The 18,319-nt window shown below is 42.7% G+C and overlaps 1 protein-coding gene and 1 pseudogene across 1 annotated transcript in view; both read right to left on the bottom strand.

Moving 5' to 3' along the window:
- Window positions 1-3,081, bottom strand: part of LOC101350950 (coiled-coil domain-containing protein 162-like) — a 58,095-nt gene extending 55,014 nt beyond the window's left edge. Inside the window, 2 exon segments of the mRNA XM_012554406.2 lie at window positions 2,540-2,722; window positions 3,000-3,081. Of these exon segments, the coding sequence (XP_012409860.1) occupies window positions 2,540-2,722; window positions 3,000-3,081 (265 nt within the window).
- Window positions 3,082-3,132: 51 nt separating this feature from the next.
- On the bottom strand, window positions 3,133-16,814 carry LOC101356365 (coiled-coil domain-containing protein 162-like; annotated as a pseudogene).
- Window positions 16,815-18,319: the final 1,505 nt, after the last annotated feature.

The raw sequence follows: 18,319 nt of genomic DNA, 5'->3' as shown, positions 1-18,319 counted from the left end.
AGCTGAGTGCTTAACCATTGCATTACCAGGTCTCCTTGTGAATATCTTAAATAAAAACATATCATAAAATAAAACTAGTTAAAACAAATAGTATTTTTAAAGCAAACTTACTTTATTAATATATTCATGTTAAGAGGAGTCTTGTCTACGTAAGTGCTTTAAAGGATGGGAGAAGGAACAGGAGACAGAAAAAACAAGGTGGGGAGGGTGCGATGTCAGGAAAAGATGATAATTAGTCAGAAATGGGGCCAAAAAGTGGTAAACAGAGGGACCGAGAGTTCAGCCTGCTTCTTGAACTTGGCACTACTTGGTCTACACACACTTTGGCAGATGCTCCAAGTAAAGCATCTGATTCTGTTGTGAAATTTAGATGGCATGTCTAAGCCCACTCATTTTCCATTGATTGTTCTAGAGTGGACATATGACTCAATCTCAGCCACCAAGATACAGGGAAATCTATTGGGAGGCTTCTAGGTAAAAATTTCCTCCTTAATAAAGAGATAGAGCCCCTCAAGGAGAAAGTTTTTTTTGTTCCTGTTTCCATCTTGCAAGGATGAGGGAGACATTTTGCTGACACACCCAGGATAGAAGAACTTGACTCCTTGAAAACATTGTTGAGTGACTGCACCAACCTGGACTGCCGCCTTCTAGACTTCTTGTTATGGAAGATTAATAAACTTCTCTAAGTCATGGCTAGTGCAACACTCTATAACTTGCAGCCGGAGCACTCTAATTTGCACAAAAGGAGCATCTACTTGAAGGTGGAAGACTAGGAAAAGCTTCCTAAAGAGAGTGACTTGGAAGGTGAAACCTGATGATTAGTAGGAGTTAAACAGATGAAGAGGTAGCGAATGGGAGGAAGGGGAAGTTTTCCACCAGAGGGACCAGTTTGAGTGAGAGGACAGAGGAGAGAGAGATCACTAGGTCTTTCTCCCAAGGGGCTGCTGGTGGGTTTGAACCACCAACCTTTAGGTTAGTGGACAAGCACTTAACCATTGCTCCACCAGGGCTCCTGGTAGTAGTAGTAGTAGGACAGAACTCAAGAAACACCAGTACTTTAGGGGTTAGCAGAAGTCGAGGAGCCTACAAAGGAGTCTGAGAAGGAGTGGCCAGCAATGTTGGAGAAAAACTAGGAGACAGTCGTGCTGTGGAAGCCAAGGACATAGAGGGTTTCAAAGACACTGTGTCACATGTTGCCAAGGGGTCAGGTAAGAAAGGGACTAAAAGGTATGCAGTGAATTTGGCAACAAGGACCAGGGTGCTCTTGATGAGAGTAGTTTCAGTGGTGTGATGTGGGAGAAGATGGATTGCAATGTTTGATGAGTGGATAGAAGGTAAGGGCATGGAAATGGCTGGTGTAGGTATCTTTCAAAAAATTTGGCTCTGAAAAGGATGCTTTTTAAACGGGGGATCAGCTAGCTTACCCTGTGTCCAAACACATCTCTGGTTTGCAGATACATGCAGAACTGTTTAAAGTAAAATTTATGATACCAGGTGGGCTAGTGGTACTTGGTACCTTAGAGCTTCAGAGGGACAAGTTCAGAGGAGGGGATATTTGCCTAGAAGTCCACAGCCTAGTTGAGTGATGTGGATGAGAACCCACTCCTGAGATGTTCACTGGGAACCTCCACCCCACCCCTCTGGCCCCTCTAATTCCAGTGCTACATGTGTGACTCACAAGGAAAAGCATTCAGTTGGAGTATTTTTTTCATTTGGTTTCAATGAGCCTCCCATAACCTTGTTCTATTTTCAAAATTAAAAGAAATGGATATACCACTGACTTGGGACTTACAGTGGAAGAAATGTTTTGGAGTAGCTTTCACAGGGCACCCCTGCTTCACTCCTGCTCAGATGTGGCATTAGCACAGGCCTGGGACCCACCAGGAGAAACTGCAGCCAGATGTGGCTCTCTAGCTCATCCCCCAAATAGAAAATTCTTTCATTACAATACAGCCCCAGCCACTTATGTAAATTATTCATCATGAATACCTGTGTATTTTTATCCAGTGTGGACTGCCATCTGGGGAACCCTCCATGATCGCATGATAGCTGCTCAGAATCACATCATCCATTAGCGGTTGCATGCCCACCAGCTCTCCGTGAGCCACCTTGCGGTCATGGTCACTCAGACCACACAGACATAGCTAAAAAAAAATAAATTAGTTATTTTGAAGACTTCTCCATACCCTTTACATATAATTTTGGGAGAGAAAACTAGAAGTAGCTGTGCTTACAAGCCCTACCCTCTTATCTATTAGAAAACCCATAAAAACCGAAGTAACATTTCTAGCCTAATACATCAGCCTTTTGGGTCTATGTGGAAGTGCCAAGTTTCCCGGCCCTTGGAACAGTGTCTGCACATAGTGGACCCAGCAGTGACTGAGCGGAAGGTTGTGGGCTGAGTGACATTCCTGGAGGATGACAGACACACACCCATTGCTTTAGGAAGGCAATACAGACTGACATGCTTGCTGCCCAACTATCAAGGAGGCAGAGGCTGTCAGAAGCAAAAATTGACCTTTATGTTTGTTTACAGTACCTTGCGTCTGGTCCTCAAAATGCACAAACTCAGAGGCATTCGGGGTCACAGTCATGGCCTCCATATGGGGCAGAGGTAGGAACAGACGTTCTGCTGCTAAATCTGGGCCCTCAACTTCATAAACTACAGCATGCTGTATTTTCCGTCTGCATGGGGTATCTATATTCTCTTGACCACATCTTGCTAAAAAGAGTTACAACCTCAACAATCCAGATCACAAGCCAATGCAGAATAAGCATTCTGATAATTTGAATAATATCTCTGATGTTTTCATATTTTTTTTTAAAGGAAGAAAAAGTTTATTAGAAAATCACAAGGTCTGATGTTTTCGTGTTTTTTTTTTTTTTTAAAGGAAGAAAAAGTTTATTAGAAAATCACAAGGTTTATGGTCCTTGTGAGTGTGATTATACTGCTATTATAAATGTCCTGAGTTCAGGACCTCAAAAAAAAAAAAGCTCACTCAGACATGTTCTCTCATTGCCTGGAGGTTCTTCCAGAATGTCTGGGGGCCACTGGTCTACTCGAGGTGTTGACCCTGGCATTTCCCCTGAGCCTCTGTGTTGGGTGAATGAAAGCTTTTAAAATCTCTAATCCTAAAACCTGTTGCCTAGGGCCTGGGCTTCTGTGGTCTGCCCAAAATCCAGCTGGGCAAAAGGGGCAAACTTAGCACATTTTATACGTCAAAGCAGGAGCCCTGGTGACACAATGGTTACGCGCTTGGCTGCTAACCTAAAGGTTAGTGTCTTAAACTCACCCAGCGACTCCATGGGAGAAAGACCTGGAGATCTGCTTCCATAAAGATTACAGCCAAGAAAACCCTGTGGGACAGTGCTACTGCATCACATGGGGTTGCTCTGATTTGAAAATCAGCTTGATGGCACCCAACAACAACGTAAGTCAAAGCATACAAGATGCTGTGCGATACACTTCATCAAGGGTACGTGCTACATCCCCAAACACAAACACAGAAGAACTAACTTGACTACCGGATTCAATGGGAATAGTTGAAACCTACCTGTCTGAACCCAAGAAGGGAGTTTTTATAAGCTGGTTAAAGACCGCTTAAGTTCTGCAGAAGTGCTCAGAGCTTCCTCTTTTTGAGAAGAAAAGTCTTGGTAACAAATTCTTTTTCCAGAAATGTAAATTTGAATTCACGCCATGCTACAAGGTGGTCTTTGGCAGTTTCGTCTAAGAAATTGGCAGATATTTTAAGATAATTATACCTGAAAGTGACAAGAGTGGCAGGTAAAAGCAGTTTCGTTTACTTCTGGTGGGGTTCTAAATTGGTGTCGACTTTCAAGTAGGGCAACTCAGTAATAGATACCAAGAATTTTAAAGCTCATACCTTTTGACTCAACAATTCCCCTTCTAGGAACTTATCCTAATGAAACAGAGACGCTGAGGGATAAGGCTGTACAGGGCAGCATTATTTACAGTAGTTCACATCAGAAGCTATATAAATATCCAACATCAGGGCTATAGTTACATAAATTCTGGTAAATTCCTATGAGGAATATTATTACGTCATTCCATAATGGCATTTAGAGATTCTTACTATATCAAATCAAGTGAAAAGAACACACAACCGAATATGTAGTGTGAGGTCAATATTCCTTTAAAAGTACAAACACAAACACATGTAAGCATAGGGAAAATACTGGAAAAACCAAAATGTTAACTGTGATTGCTTCCTAGTGGCAGGCTCTGACTGATTTTTTCAAACCATTATTATTATTTTACTTTTTTCCCCCAAACTTCTTATTTGTGGAGAATTCTGAGCATATACAAAAGCAAACAACATAGTTTAATGAAGCCCATGCTCCCATCTCTGAACCCCAACAATCATCAACCTATGGCCAGTCCTGCCCCATTCCCATCCGCTCCATACTGAAGCAAATTTATGGTTGATTTTCATGTTATTCTTAATATTTTTTAATATTTTCTATTTTTTTTAAATGAAAGTGCAACAAAATTTACTTAAATAACCAGGGGAAAAACACAAACTTGAAACAAATTCCTTATAAATCCTGCTTAAAGTGTTCTCTTCCCGCCACTGATTCCATAGGTGAGTCAGGAGTGACACAACTTTGAGCTGCCAGCCTGGGTGTTTCTCTAGGAGGCTCAGAGACAGCAAGTGGCTGACTGCCCTCGCAGATACCTTCGGTCATGGGAACTTCAGCTAAGGCAGATACCAGCTGAGAGCATGATTCTCACCTGTTGTAAAAAAATGACTCCCCTTTCAGTATCGGGTTTATAACATATCAAACACTCTGCTTATCTCATAGATTATTCACCACTGGTTAGAGTGTGAAGGATATAGCCTATGAACCTAATGAGAGCCCTGCTTTGCAAGCTGCATTCAGCTCTCTCAGTGATAAATGAAAAGATCTGCACTACCTGCATATTACATTCTAGGGTATCTGGGCTGCTACTCATAACCGGAAACGGTCCTCCATCTTCCAGGAATGATCTCCAAGGGAACAGCACAAATGCCTAAAAGAATCAGATAATAAACATGATAATGCTGTACTGTGCCAATAAGTACTAGACATATAAACAGGATGTCTTCGAGTGTATCCTAAAACACTGTTGGGTGATTTATTTATTATGTAGAAACACTTCTTGATGGATGGTTCCTGATGATGTACAGGAAAGAGTAATAATCTTGTTTAAAAACCAATTTTACCTCCAGAAGTTGGCTTACCACAGAGAGTACTTAACAGTTCAGTGTAACTAGTCATCACCAGTGTTTAGATGTTCCAGAAAAAGTAAATTTACTCAAATAATCTCAATATTATGAACCTTAAAAAATTTCCTGTATCACCATTTTGATCTAGTTCTAGATAACTCAAAATCAATGCCACTATATATTACAGGTGAGCCTCTGTCTTCTCCACATTACTGTCCAAAGACCAAGGCATCCCTTACTCCTTGTGGGATGTGCAGCCTTGGATGTGGTGGGCCTCCCCATCCGAACCCATTCTATGCTTCCAGATCTGGTGCTGATTTCACACGATTCCTGCACTTGCTCCAAGTCACTTCATGTAGCAAGAAGCCAGGACAACTGCATCCACCTAACCCCAGGCAATGCCCAAGGCAGCAGGAGCAGGCCCAACGGCCAGGATCTAACCCTGTCTTCTGGGTCTAAATGAGGGTAAAGTCTTGGGCCAGGAGTCACTGTCCTGTAGCTAGAGTAGGTGAAAGTGTGGGACTTGTTGAGGTTGATGTTAGTGTCACTTAGGCTAAGCTTTATAACATCAAAACATCAAGTCAAAAGTTTTGAAGTAAAAGACGTGGGCTTGTGAGGTAGTTTTAAAGATATGTCCACAGATTCTTTGATACTCTTCCCATTGAGAGATGGAGCCTAATGCTCCTCCCCTTGAGTGTGTGCTGGACTTAGTGACTTGCTTCTAATGAACACTATATGGCACAAGTGATGGGTTCTCACTTCTGAAATTAGGTAATAAAATGGCTATGCCTTCTATCTTGGGTTCTCTCTTTCTTTCTCTTGGATTGTTCACTCTTGGGGAAGCCATCTGCCATGTTGTGAGGCAGCCCTATGGTGAGAGGTCCATGGGAATGAACTTGGAAGTGGATCTTCTGAGGCCTACAGCCATGTGAGTGAACTTGGAGGCAGATTCTCCTCCAGTGGAGCCTTGAACTGACTACAGCCCTGCCTGACACCTTGATTGCAGCCTCATGAGGGACCTTGAGTCAGAACCACCCAGCTGAGCTGCTCCCAGATTCCTAATCCTTAGAAACAACATGAGATTATGAATGTTCATTGCTTTAATTTGATAAATTTTGGGCTAATCTGTTACCCAGCAATAGATAATGAATACAGCTGTGACCAAGTGCTGCCATGATTCTTTAGTGATGGGATCTCTGGTGTTCCTGAGCCTTAAACTTCTTAGTTGTAGATGGTGGGTAGTATTGATGCTGCCTAGGAGCAACAAGACATACCAAGATCACCTGTGATAATACAACATTGTAACCAGGGCCATTCAGGTCAGCTGCTGACCTAATTTATGTGTTCTAATTGCTATCATTTTACTTATTACATGAAAAAGAGCAAGTGTTGGTTTTGCTATTAGCTGTGAGTAGATAAACTGTTGCCTCATTTGCCCCTTGAGCAGTTTGGAGACAAAGACCCTGACTGGGAATAACAGCTGGCCACAGGGCCCAGGCTTCTCCCCGTGTGAGGGAAGGGGAGCCAGTAAAGACTGAAGTGCGTTGAAGCACTGAGAACACTTGCAAAATTTAAACCAAACAGAAACAAAGTGACAAAACCCCCTATGCACCACACAAATTTATAGGTGTAGAAATACCTATAAACACACCTGGAGGCTCCATGGATCCAGTGGCTGGGGCAGGCCAAGCTGTGAAGAAAATATGCTCTTCACGAGAGAGCTGCTCATTGGTGGCAACCCATGGTACATGCCATCTGTGACAGACTGGTAGGCAGAAACATTTCCAGCTGCCAAAAATGTTCTTCTAGAAAAACAGAGGAGGAAATTCCATCAAGAGCAATTATTTATGCTTCTAAAGCTCAAAACTTTCTTCAAAAACTGTGGCAAGATAACATTTTGAGATATTAACTGAGGTTTCTTCCGCAGCCACCTCATCCCCCATCCCTACTTTCTGTACCCACTGACCTTCACTCCCACATTTCATAGCCCTCAAGGGGAAGGTAGATCTACTGTAGAACTAACTGGTTGCCATTGAGTCAATTCTGACTCATGGGGACCTCATGTGTGTCAGAGCAGAACCGTGCTCTGTAGAGTTTTCAATGGTTGATTTTTCTGAAGTAGATTGCCAGGCCTTTCTTCTGAGGTGTCTGTTGGTGGTTTCAAACCTCCAGACTTTCAGTTAGCAGCCAAGCACACTAACTGTAGACTAGCAAAGTCCAATAGAACTTTCTGCAGTGATGGAACTGTTCTATATCTTCACTCTCCAATATGGTAGCCACTAGCCACATGTGGCTGTTGAGCCCTTGAAATGTGGCTGGTGCAACTGAAAAACTGAATTTTTAATTTTATTTAATTTTAATTCATGTTAATTTTAATTGAATAGCCACAAGTGGCTACTCTATTATACATCGCAGCTGTAGCTCTAGAACAAAGATATCAATTGTTGAATTATTTTAAGACCAATAGCTGAGATAATAATTTTTGATATGTAAAACCAAATTATAAATTAAATAGTAAGAGTCTGGGGTTTGAGAAACAAAGGTCTTTGTTTTGAAACAAAACTTGGCTTTGCATATCAAGGACCAAAAACCTTGAAGACTAGAGCATGACATTTATACAGTAAGTGATGGAGAAGGAAGTATGCATAATAAGCTTGGGTGATTTTCTTTTCCAAAAGGAAATAAGAGTTTAGCAAGCCAGGAAAAACTGTTTCTAGATCTACCGGATGCCTAAGAAAAGATGATGCTGACACAGGATAACTTGGGGGGAGGGACAGCAACCCCAGAGCAGAAGGGACCTTTTGTCTGGATCCTCCATGGGTGTAGCCCAAGTCTCCCATATAGCAGACACCAAAGAAGAACGAGGTCAGGAATGACTAAAGGAGATGTCAGCAATAGCAGAGAGGGATGTGAACACCAGAAGAAATGATGTGGCCTCCCAGAAACTAGCATACCCCCAAAGTGTGGAGGAAAGACCTGGGAGGTCCCAAGCTCTTGCATTCTCACAAGGGGGTGCCCAGGAGGGGTGCTGAGTAGCAGGCCAACCCTGAGAGGTTTGGGTTGGACCAGCTAACCTGAGGTAGAGATGGGTGAGGTGGCCACTCCTCCCTAACGGTTCCCCTTTCCTCCCAGGAACTTAGATCACCTCTGAGAGAATCAAAGAAAAGGAGGGAAAGAGGAAGAACCTTGAATTAACTGATTACCTGTGGAGCTTTTAGGCAAATGCATCTTTTTCATCATACCTTTGGAAATACTGAAAACAGCTCACGAGCCCCAGTGACAACCCACTCAGACCCTCAGGCGGCAAATCCTGGACTATGCCTTCTGTCAGGGTGAGTCTAACCATCACAGCCTGCCAGCAGCACTCCAGATACAAGAAAACCCAGAGGAATGAAAGGCCTGCCAATTGCTAGCCCCTAACAAAGCTAGGTGTCTTAGTTATCTAGTGCTGCTGTAACAGAAATACCACAAATGAGTGGCTTTAACAAATAGAAATTTATTTTCTCACAGTTTAGGAGGCTAAGGAGCCCTGGTGGTGCAGTAGTTAAAGCACTCAGCTGCTAACAAAAGGTCAGCAGTTCGAACCCACCAGCTGCTCCCCGGGAGAAATATGTGGCATTCTGCTTCCATAAAGATTTACAGTCTTGGAAACCCTATGGGGCAGTTCTACTCTGTCCTATGGGGTCACTATGAGTCAGAATCGACTCAATGGCAGTGAGTTTTTTTAGGAGGCTAGAAGTCTGAATTCAGGGTGCTGGTTCTAGGGGAAGGCTTTCTCTCTCTGTGGGTTCTAGAGGAAGGTCCTTGTTTGTCTCTTTCAGATTCTGCTTGCTGGTTCCTTGGAGACCCCCATGTGTCTTGGCATCTATCTTACCCCATCTCTGTCCTAGCTTCTTTGTTTAATCCCCTTTATATCTCAAAAGAGATTGACTCAAGACACATCTTACACTAATCCTGCCTCATGAGCATAACAAAGACAATCCATTCCTAAATGGGATTATAACCACAGGCAGAGAGGTTAGGATTTACAACCCACATTTTTGGGGGCACAATTCAATCCGTAACACCAGTGTGCCCTAGCAGGCCACTGTTAAAATATCTGAATAGAAGCATCGACGCTCCAAGCTATTCTCCCACACTCCAGTCACCTCACTGCCAATAAGCAGTTGAGGGGTTCCTAGACCGCCAATCGTCTTGTGAGTGACAGAGCTATCCACAAGCATGATCCCAGACAAGCCGGTTCAAGGCAGCAGGTGGGTTCACAGGGCAAATGCTAGAGTTTTTCCTGGAGGCAAGGATATTAAAAAACTCTACAAAGTGGCCCTGAGAAGACCAGGCAAAAGTTGAGGCTCTTGGCTTCTCAGCCACTTGAGACACAGGCATGGTCATTAGCTAGGCCAAAATCGCATGAGGCCGTCTGTGCGTCTCCCAGAAATCCCCAGATAACCCTGAAGCAAACTTCAACATCTACGTATTTGGAGACACTTAATAGACAAATGTGAAAATAAAAATAAATTTAAAATGAAGAGAAAACCAACAGAATTCAAGGACCAAAAGGCTAGTATTATTTTCTTTAGAAATCCCTTGACATACTCCTAAATCAGGCTTGCTGCGGGGAGTTACTATTGCACTTTCAGGCTATTTCTTCAAGCTTCTCCTTTTTACCCTAATCAGCCTGAACATCAACAATACATTCAAATTAGAGGCACCTTTCATATCATAGATTTTATTCTGCTCTCTAGTGCCCCTTTGAGGGACTTTTTTTTTTTTTTTTTTCCTTTGGGGCCTCCCTACATCCCCAAATGGCCAAGTAATTCAATCCTTTAAATCAAGGTTTGGCAAACTTTTTCTTAAAGGGCCAGATAATAAATATTTTTGGCTTTGTGGACCATACAGTCTCTGCTACAACTATTCACCTGTGTGGTTGTAGGATGAAAGCAGCCAGAGACAATATGGAAATAAATAGACATGCTTGTGTTCCAATAAAATTTCCTTTATGGACACTGAAATTTGAATTTCATACAATTTTTATATGTCACAAAAGAGTATTCTTTGATTGATTTTTTTCAACTATTAAAATATGTAAAATCCACACAGGGCATGGTACACAAGTCACACATATAGAAACAGGGGCCAGTGGAAGTAGTTTGCTGACCCCTGCCATAAACAAACTAGATTGATTAGAACCGTTGTACCACCCAAGTGTTTACCTTTAATGCAAATGGTTAATTCACCAGCCATTAAAGATAAACTCAATCCTCAGGTACTTCTCACATTGGCTAATAAATAACTCCTGTAGGTTGGTGGACAACAAAGAGGTGGATGACTGGCCCTGGGAATGTGACCCTTGTCGGAGGGCAGCACCCATTTCCATCTGGCCCTTGCCTGAGCTCCACGGGGGGCAGGGCAACAAGGACAGAATGATATGTTTTGTGCCTCAAACCATGCACCGATCCAGCGACTTGAGCTGATCTAGAAGCAGGAGGCAGATATTAGGTATTCTTGTTATTGTTAGTTGCCGTCGAGTTGATTCTGTCTCATGGAGACCCCACATGTGCAGAGTAGAACTGCTCTGTACAATTTTCAACGCTGTAACCTTTCAGAAGCAGATTGCCAGGCCTGTCATCTGAGGTGCCCCTGGGTGGGTTTGAACCACCAACCTTTCGGTTAGTAGTCGAGCACTTAACTGTTTGTGCCATTCAGGATAGGCGACTCTTGTTGTGTACCGTCGAGTTGATTGTGACTCATAGTGACCCTAGATGACGGAGTAGAACCGCCCCATAGGGTTTTCCTAGGCTGACCTCGACATAAAGAAAACAAAAATCCTCACAACTGGACCAATAAGCAACATCATGACAAATGGGGAAAATATTGAAGTTGTCAAGGATTTCATTGTACTTGGATCCACAATCAATGCTCATGGAAGCAGCAGTCAAGAAATCAAATAACATATTGCATTGGGCAAATCTGTTGCAGAAGACCCCTTTAAAGTGTTAAAAAGCAAAGATGTCACTTTGAGAATTAAGGTGCCTCTGACTGAAGCTGTGGTATTTTCAATTACCTCATATGCATGCAAAAGCTGGACAGTGAATAAGGAAGACAGAAGAAGAATTGATACCTTTGAATAATGATGCTGGCGAAGAATATTGAATATACTATGGACTGCCAGAAGAACGAACAAATCTGTCTTGGAAGAAGTACAGCCAGAATGCTCCTTAGAAGCGAGGATGGCACAAGACTTCGCTTCATGTTCTTTGGACACGTTATCAGGAGGGACCAGACTCTGGAGAAGGACATCACGCTTGGTAAAGTAGAGGGTCAGTGAAAAAAACGAAGACCCTCAAGGAGATGTATTGACACAGTGGCTGCAACGATGGGCTCAAGCATAGCAACGATTGTGAGGATGGTACATGACAGTTTTGTTCTGTTGTACATAGAGTGGCTATGAGTCAGAACTGACTTGACAGCACCTAACAACAACAATAATAATCTTTACTGGAACAGATTGCCAGGTCTTTTCTCCCTCAGAGCCACTGATGCGAACCAGCCAACCTTTTGGTTAGCATCCGAGCACTTAACCATTGTGTCACCAGGGCTCCTTTAGGTGACTCTGCAGGGCCTTTTATATCTATTGTCCTTGAGGCATCCTCCTCCCTCCCTTCCTCCCCCTATCTATGGAAGCAAACTCTGGAGAAGTCTTCAGTTCACATAAGTAAAGAGTTCCCTGGGGAAAACAGTCACATTTGCTCAGTCATGGTGAGCTCTGGAAAGGGCGGGGGAACTTCCCCAAGCTTCTTGTCTCTTTTAATTATCTAAGGACTTTCCCTTGTTTGCAAGTTCAGGCCTAAGTAAAATGATCAAGATGGATGACATTTATCTTTCAGCTTCTCTTTTCTCCCACCCCTGCCATCTCTTCCGTGTCCTCTCTTCTATCCACACTGCTGCCCAGCACCGCGGCCCTCGGGCTTTGTAGTCAGACACACCTCGTTTCTGATTCTGGTCTGCCACTTACTAGCTGTGTGTTTCCAAACACAAACAAGCGAACCACTGTGAAGAAACTAGACACTATTGTACAAATGGCCAGAGGAGATGTAATGAGTGAAGGACTCATGGGGGGTCTACCATCCTGGGTGGCTTTCTCCGGAGGAACCACATGGCTCCACTGTTGGGTCCTCTGAAAAATATACTGAAACTGCAGAGTGAGTGCCGAGGCAAAGAAAGCCCTGGCAAAGCAATTCCAAGGGGGAAGCACAGTGCTTCCCTACTAGAGGAGTGGCGCACTGAATCCTGTATAGCTGGAATCCAAACAGGACTCCTGTTTCTTCATCCCATATAAATTGCTTACAAATTCTGACCTTGGAGTTTCAGAGCCCAGACAAATGGCCATCCTGACAATCAGAGCCTTTACAGCCTACCTGTTTGACTAAGCTATAGCTCAGAAAGCTGTTTGTCAATTAAAAAGAAAGCAAATGAGCCTGACTTTTTGTCCTGCTGAATTTACATTCTAAATCCACAGAGTTTCCTGATGTTCAGTGTAAATAAAACGCAGAGCAGAAACAAAGTGTGGTTGCCGTGGAGTCGACTCTCACTCACGACGACACCATGTGTGTCAGAGTAGAACTGTGCTCCAGAGGTTTGCAATGGCTGATTTTTCAGAAGTAGATTGCCAGGCCTTTCTTCTGAGGTGCCTCAGGGTGAACTTGAACCTCCAACCTTTTGGTTAGCAGCCAAATGCATTAACAATCTACACCACCCAGGGACTCCCTAAAAACTAAATCTATTGCTGTTGAGTTGATTCCAACTCAGCGTCTCTATAGGGTAGGGCAGAACTGTCCCATAGGGTTTCTAAGTCTGAAATCTTCATGGAAGAAGACTGCTAAATCTTTCTCCCACAGAGCGGCTGGTGGGTTCAAACCTCTGACCTTTTGGTTAGTAGCTGAGCACTTTAACCATTGTGCCACCAAGGCTTCCCTAGGGGCTACCTACCCATTGCTGTTGAGTTGATTCCAACTCATAGCGACCCTATAGGACAGAGTAGAACTGCCTCAATTCCAAGGAGCAGCTAGTGGATTCGAACTGCTGACCTTTTTTTGGTTTGCAGCCTGAGTTTTTAACCACTGCGCCACCAGGGCTCCAGGGGCTCCCTAGGGAAGTACAAACCCCACGCTGCTGTCTTTCTGTGGACACTCATGCTGACGGTGGGAAGCAGTCACAATCCACATGGAAGAGCACTGCTCCCAGCGGTTCCCCCTACATTGGCTAAACACTGACACTGGGAATTTATCAAAAGAAGTTACTTAATTTTGACAATTTAAGCAGAGGCCCTCAGGCCTGACCCCTTTCCCCTCCCATATAAACCTTACTCATATCGGAAACATTGTGAATGCTAATCCAGACTCATTTTCTCATCAGTCATATATGATTAATCAAAAATAACATTCTTTTTGTATGCAGAGTGCTTAATATGAGTCCTATAGGCCAGAGGTACATTTATTTATTTATAAATTTAACTCAGGTAGTCGATTCCATTGGCTTTGGAAGTGCAGTGAAAAGTCTGTCCTTTTGAAAGGTAAAGAAAGGTTGAGAAAAATAAACAAAACTTTTAGAAATAAAAATCCCCAGAAGTATAAAAAAATTGCTTCCAAGAAGATAGCTTGAACACTGAAACCAGCAATTGATATGCAAACTAACTATTTTGAAATCACATTTAATAAAATCAAGAATAGTATTATCCAACAAGAAATCATTCCCCACGGATGCCCTTTGCAGTGGGACGTGCTTGGTCACGGGTGTTCTGGATCTGGTTGTGCCCCTGACTATTTTAAGCGCATTATCTAATCTTGCCAAGAGTGGCCTCCCTGGATGGTCACTCAGCAAACACCTGCCCAGCAGAATTCACTAGGCAGGATTAGCACTCCAGGCCATACTGGATGAGATGCCTCACTGCTGCATCAAACTGCAGAAACATAACCTCCCTTCAGAGAAGGAGTGCCTGGGCCACCTGGTTGGGGTCTTGGGGGTTCTGGAGGCTGTCAATCATTTTCTGCGGCTCTTGAAGTTCAGACCCTATAAAATAGATAACATTTTAGTCAGACAGTGTGAAATACAGGCCACTATAGCTAACCCAGTGAACCATCATTTCACCCACCAGAGCCAACTTTTCACCTGAATGGCCATCTCTTTCTTTCTTTGTGGGTGTGCTAATTATATGCTTTGCAAGACAAGCAAAGCCTTATGCTCTAGAACCCAAGTTCTGACTTATCTTTCCTTCCTTCCTGCCTTAGTCCCTCTGGAAGATAAAAACTTGCTTTGCTTTACATCACAATAAGAATATGCTGTTGAAAGAAAGTCTGAAAGTTTACTAGGCTACAGTCTTTAAATAGAATGAGAAAGAGAAAGTGGATGCAAAGTATAGGCCTCAGTACATCCACTGGGGTTTGAAATTATTATAGATTATAAACCAGCACTCATTTCTCATCACCATGCTATTCAAATCAGCACTTCCTGTCACTGGCTCATGAGTTAAAGATGGACGACCATTCAAAGCAAGCAAAAATACATACACACACGTGTATATACATGTACAACTACATACACACACTTGTCCTTCTGGGAGACTCTAGTCATTTTAGGAGTGGGTGCGTGAGATTCCTATTTGGCTTATTTCTAAGAATCAAGAGTAGGTTGGGTATAAATAGGTTTACACATGTTTTGAATAGAAATTTAAGTTAGGGGTCTTTTGGGGCACTCAGTCTGGGTTAAGGAACCTGATCTGGACGGTGTCCTGGCACCTTTGTTATTGGCACAGGGAAGGAGCTGGTGAGGCACAGGGAGCACTGCTCGGGGGTGGGTAAGCTTACATGCACTCACAGGGTTACCAGAATGCTACCTGGTCTGAAATGTACATCAACTCCCTGTGAGGGTGGTGGTGGTTTTCTACCCACAAAGGACATCCCTACTGAGGGAAGAGAAGGATTATGGAAACTGATTGCCATGCCTAGGTATGCAGCCCAAGGCAGGAATGAGATGGGAGACCCAGGGACTGCTCTATTTCAACACCTCATCCCTAACCCCAGCACCTGGCCCCATCCTGGGCCTCCTCGCATGGAAAGCAGAGAAATTGCAGGAGTGGGGAAGCTGTCTGTGAGAACTTAGATCCAGGGCAGAGAATGGTTGCTAATACTTGCAATATATTCCTTTGGCTTTAGGATAAAATAAGCAGTCTGGATCTCATATTCATTTGATGTTTTTCACACAACAGAAAAACTTTGTTTTTTTTTTCCAGCCTCAAAATTGGGTCTAGTCACTGAACATTTTATGACTCCTTTGAATCTGATGGTCAACCATTTCTTAGACTGAAGAGAAACTTCTACTAGAAGAGGAGTCACATTAGAGCAAATTGTACAAGAATTTGTGTAGGGTCGGCAGGAGGAAAAGGTGGTCATTGGGCTTCATTTGTTTAGTGCCTGGTGAGTTTGGTCTTTAAGCAATACAGTCTGCCAAGCCAAGAAGCAACCAGGGGAAAATATTTCTAATCCTCTGCAGTGATCGTGAAAAAAGGAGAATGTAAAATTGCACATACCCTATGATTAAAGCTCTATAAAATATATATTTGGACAAGGGCTGGAATGGAGTAAATACAAATGAAAAGGTTCATTTGCTAAAGTGGTTAGATTATTTAAAAAAAAAGAAAATTGCTGTTGAGTTGATTCCGACTCACAGCGACCCTATAGGACAGAATAGAACTGTGCCATAGTTTCCAAGGAGCGCCTGGTGGATTCGAACCGCTGACCTTTTGGTTAGCAGCCGCAGCCCTTAACCACTATGCCACTAAGATTTCCAGGGTTGGATTATAGGCGACTTTTTTCTTTTTGTTATTTTTAAGATGGTTTACATAGTGCTGTTTGTGCAATAAATAAAAATTAGGAGAAAAGCATATACTTTTTGCATGATCAAGTCACTTCTCAGCAAAATGGTTCTGTGCTGATATGTGGCTGTTATGGAGTGAATTGTGTCTCCTCAAAAGATATTGTAAGTCCTAACAGACCCCCCCTTCCCCCACCGTGTCTGGGAATAGGGTCTTTGCAGATGTTATCAGTTAACATGAGTTCATACTAGAGTAGAGTAGAGTGAGTCCTAGTCCAAGGTAACTGGTGTCCTTTTAAAAAGAGGAGAAGAGACACAGTCACAGAGGGAAGATGGTCATGTTAAGACAAAGGCAAGAGATTAGAGTAAGGCATTTACAAATCAAGGAATGCCAAGAATTGCCAGGAGCCACTAGAAGCTAAAAATAGGCAAGGAAGGATCTTCCCCTAGAGCCTTCAGAGAGAGCATTACCCTTGATTTCGGTCTTGTATCCTCCAGAACTATGAGACTCCTGCTGTTTTAAGCTCTCTAGTTTGTGGTACTACCTGTTGTCATGTACTGTCAAGTTGATTCTGACTCATAGTGACCCTATATGACACAGTAGAGCTGCCCCATAAGATTTCCTAGGCTGTTATCTTTACAAGAGCAGATCACCAGATCTTCTCCCCAGGAGCTGCCGGTGGGTGTGAACCACAGGTTCGCAGCTGAGCTCTTAACCATTGTGCCACCAGGGCTCCTTGTAGTACTATCTAGGAAAATAATACAGTGACATTATCATTAAAATACAGATGTGTGGGTTGGGGGTACTGTTCTTCCTTTGTTCTTTACTGATTTAAAAACCCTCATTCTGGCTTTCCTTTCTTTGTGGGGTCATGCTGCTTGTCAGGAGGTGGCAGGCCTGAAAGGGAAGGCAGGCTGTGAGGATGGGGCAGATGGTTGCTGGTGGTGGTGACAGTGGGGGTGGACCCTGTGCCAAGAAATGTCAGAAAAGGAGCCTTTTCTTGATTTCTCCCCAGAAGGGTCCTGTTTGCGAAATTAGAGAGAAAGGAGTCACCATGGCCCTGTCTCAGCATGACAGACACTTTGAGAACCAGTATACTCCGTTCCTAGCTTGTCTTGAGAGTTCCTGAAACCATAAGTTCAGCATATGGTATTTGGATGTTAATTGGCCTCCTGGTCCTTTACAAGGAAATCACACTGTAAACTCCCACATTCTCATTACACCCTCTGCTCCATATTGACACAAAGGGAGTTGCTGACTTTCAGGAAAGGGGAGAACTTGGTAGTATCGTTAGAGCATGGTAGGAGCTACTTCCTGAAGTGGGAGACTTAAAACCAAAATCCTGAGTGTCCCTTTAAAAATTATTTTAAAGCATACGAGTCCATATAAGCCATTTTATCCAATTCCAAATGGCTTCAAGATGGCTTAAAGGAGTTGGGATAGACTCTTATTTCATCTTTTCACCATAGCTCTTCTTACCTCCTCTGGGAATGAGGCCAGGAACTGAGGAGCCTAACTCTTTTAAAAAATGATTATATTAGAGTGAGGTTTTTTTTTTTTTTGAGTTCAGTTTGCTCTTTATTTTCAGCCAAAGCAGAATATGCAAAACTTTGCACATTCTCCTTGGGGCATAAATGTTTTCACTCCCAACACGACAAGGTACTGAGGAACAGAGTTTTTGATTCTCGTGGAATGTAGATTTTTCTGTATTCCATGGAGGTTGAAATGACCTACCCAAACTATTGCTCTGAGATAATCTTTGAACCTTAAACCTTGAGAAAACTGGTCTCTTTCTCTCTTTTTCCTTCATTGTGAAAAAGTCTTTATCTTAAGAAAAGAATTTAGTTAACCAGTTTCACTTAGCAAAATACACTCAAAAGGAAATCACAGTACAAAGAAAGGTTTAAGTCAAGGCCTCACCAATTCCTATAGTATTAGTATTGTATCTCAGTTTTCAAAATTAACTTTTTTAAAAGCTTAAAACTTAACCTAAAACATTTTAAATGAAAATAAACTAGAATTGAACAAACATGAGAAATGTTTCTCTTTGGATTAAGGATCCAGCACTTCTCAGTTTTCCACAAAAGCATATCTCCCAAATGTGTTTACTGTAATGTGGTACAAAAGATCCACATTTAACATACTTTAAACTACTTTAACTCAAACATCACTCTGAAGTATCTAACCAAAATGTTAATTGAGAAAAGCTGAACATAGTTTCTTA

The sequence above is a fragment of the Trichechus manatus genome, unplaced genomic scaffold (assembly GCF_000243295.1).
Source record: "Trichechus manatus latirostris isolate Lorelei unplaced genomic scaffold, TriManLat1.0 scaffold00017, whole genome shotgun sequence".
Classification (NCBI taxonomy): domain Eukaryota; kingdom Metazoa; phylum Chordata; class Mammalia; order Sirenia; family Trichechidae; genus Trichechus; species Trichechus manatus.
The sequence above is the reverse complement of the archived record's forward strand: the minus strand, read 5'-3'. Positions and strand labels throughout refer to the sequence as shown.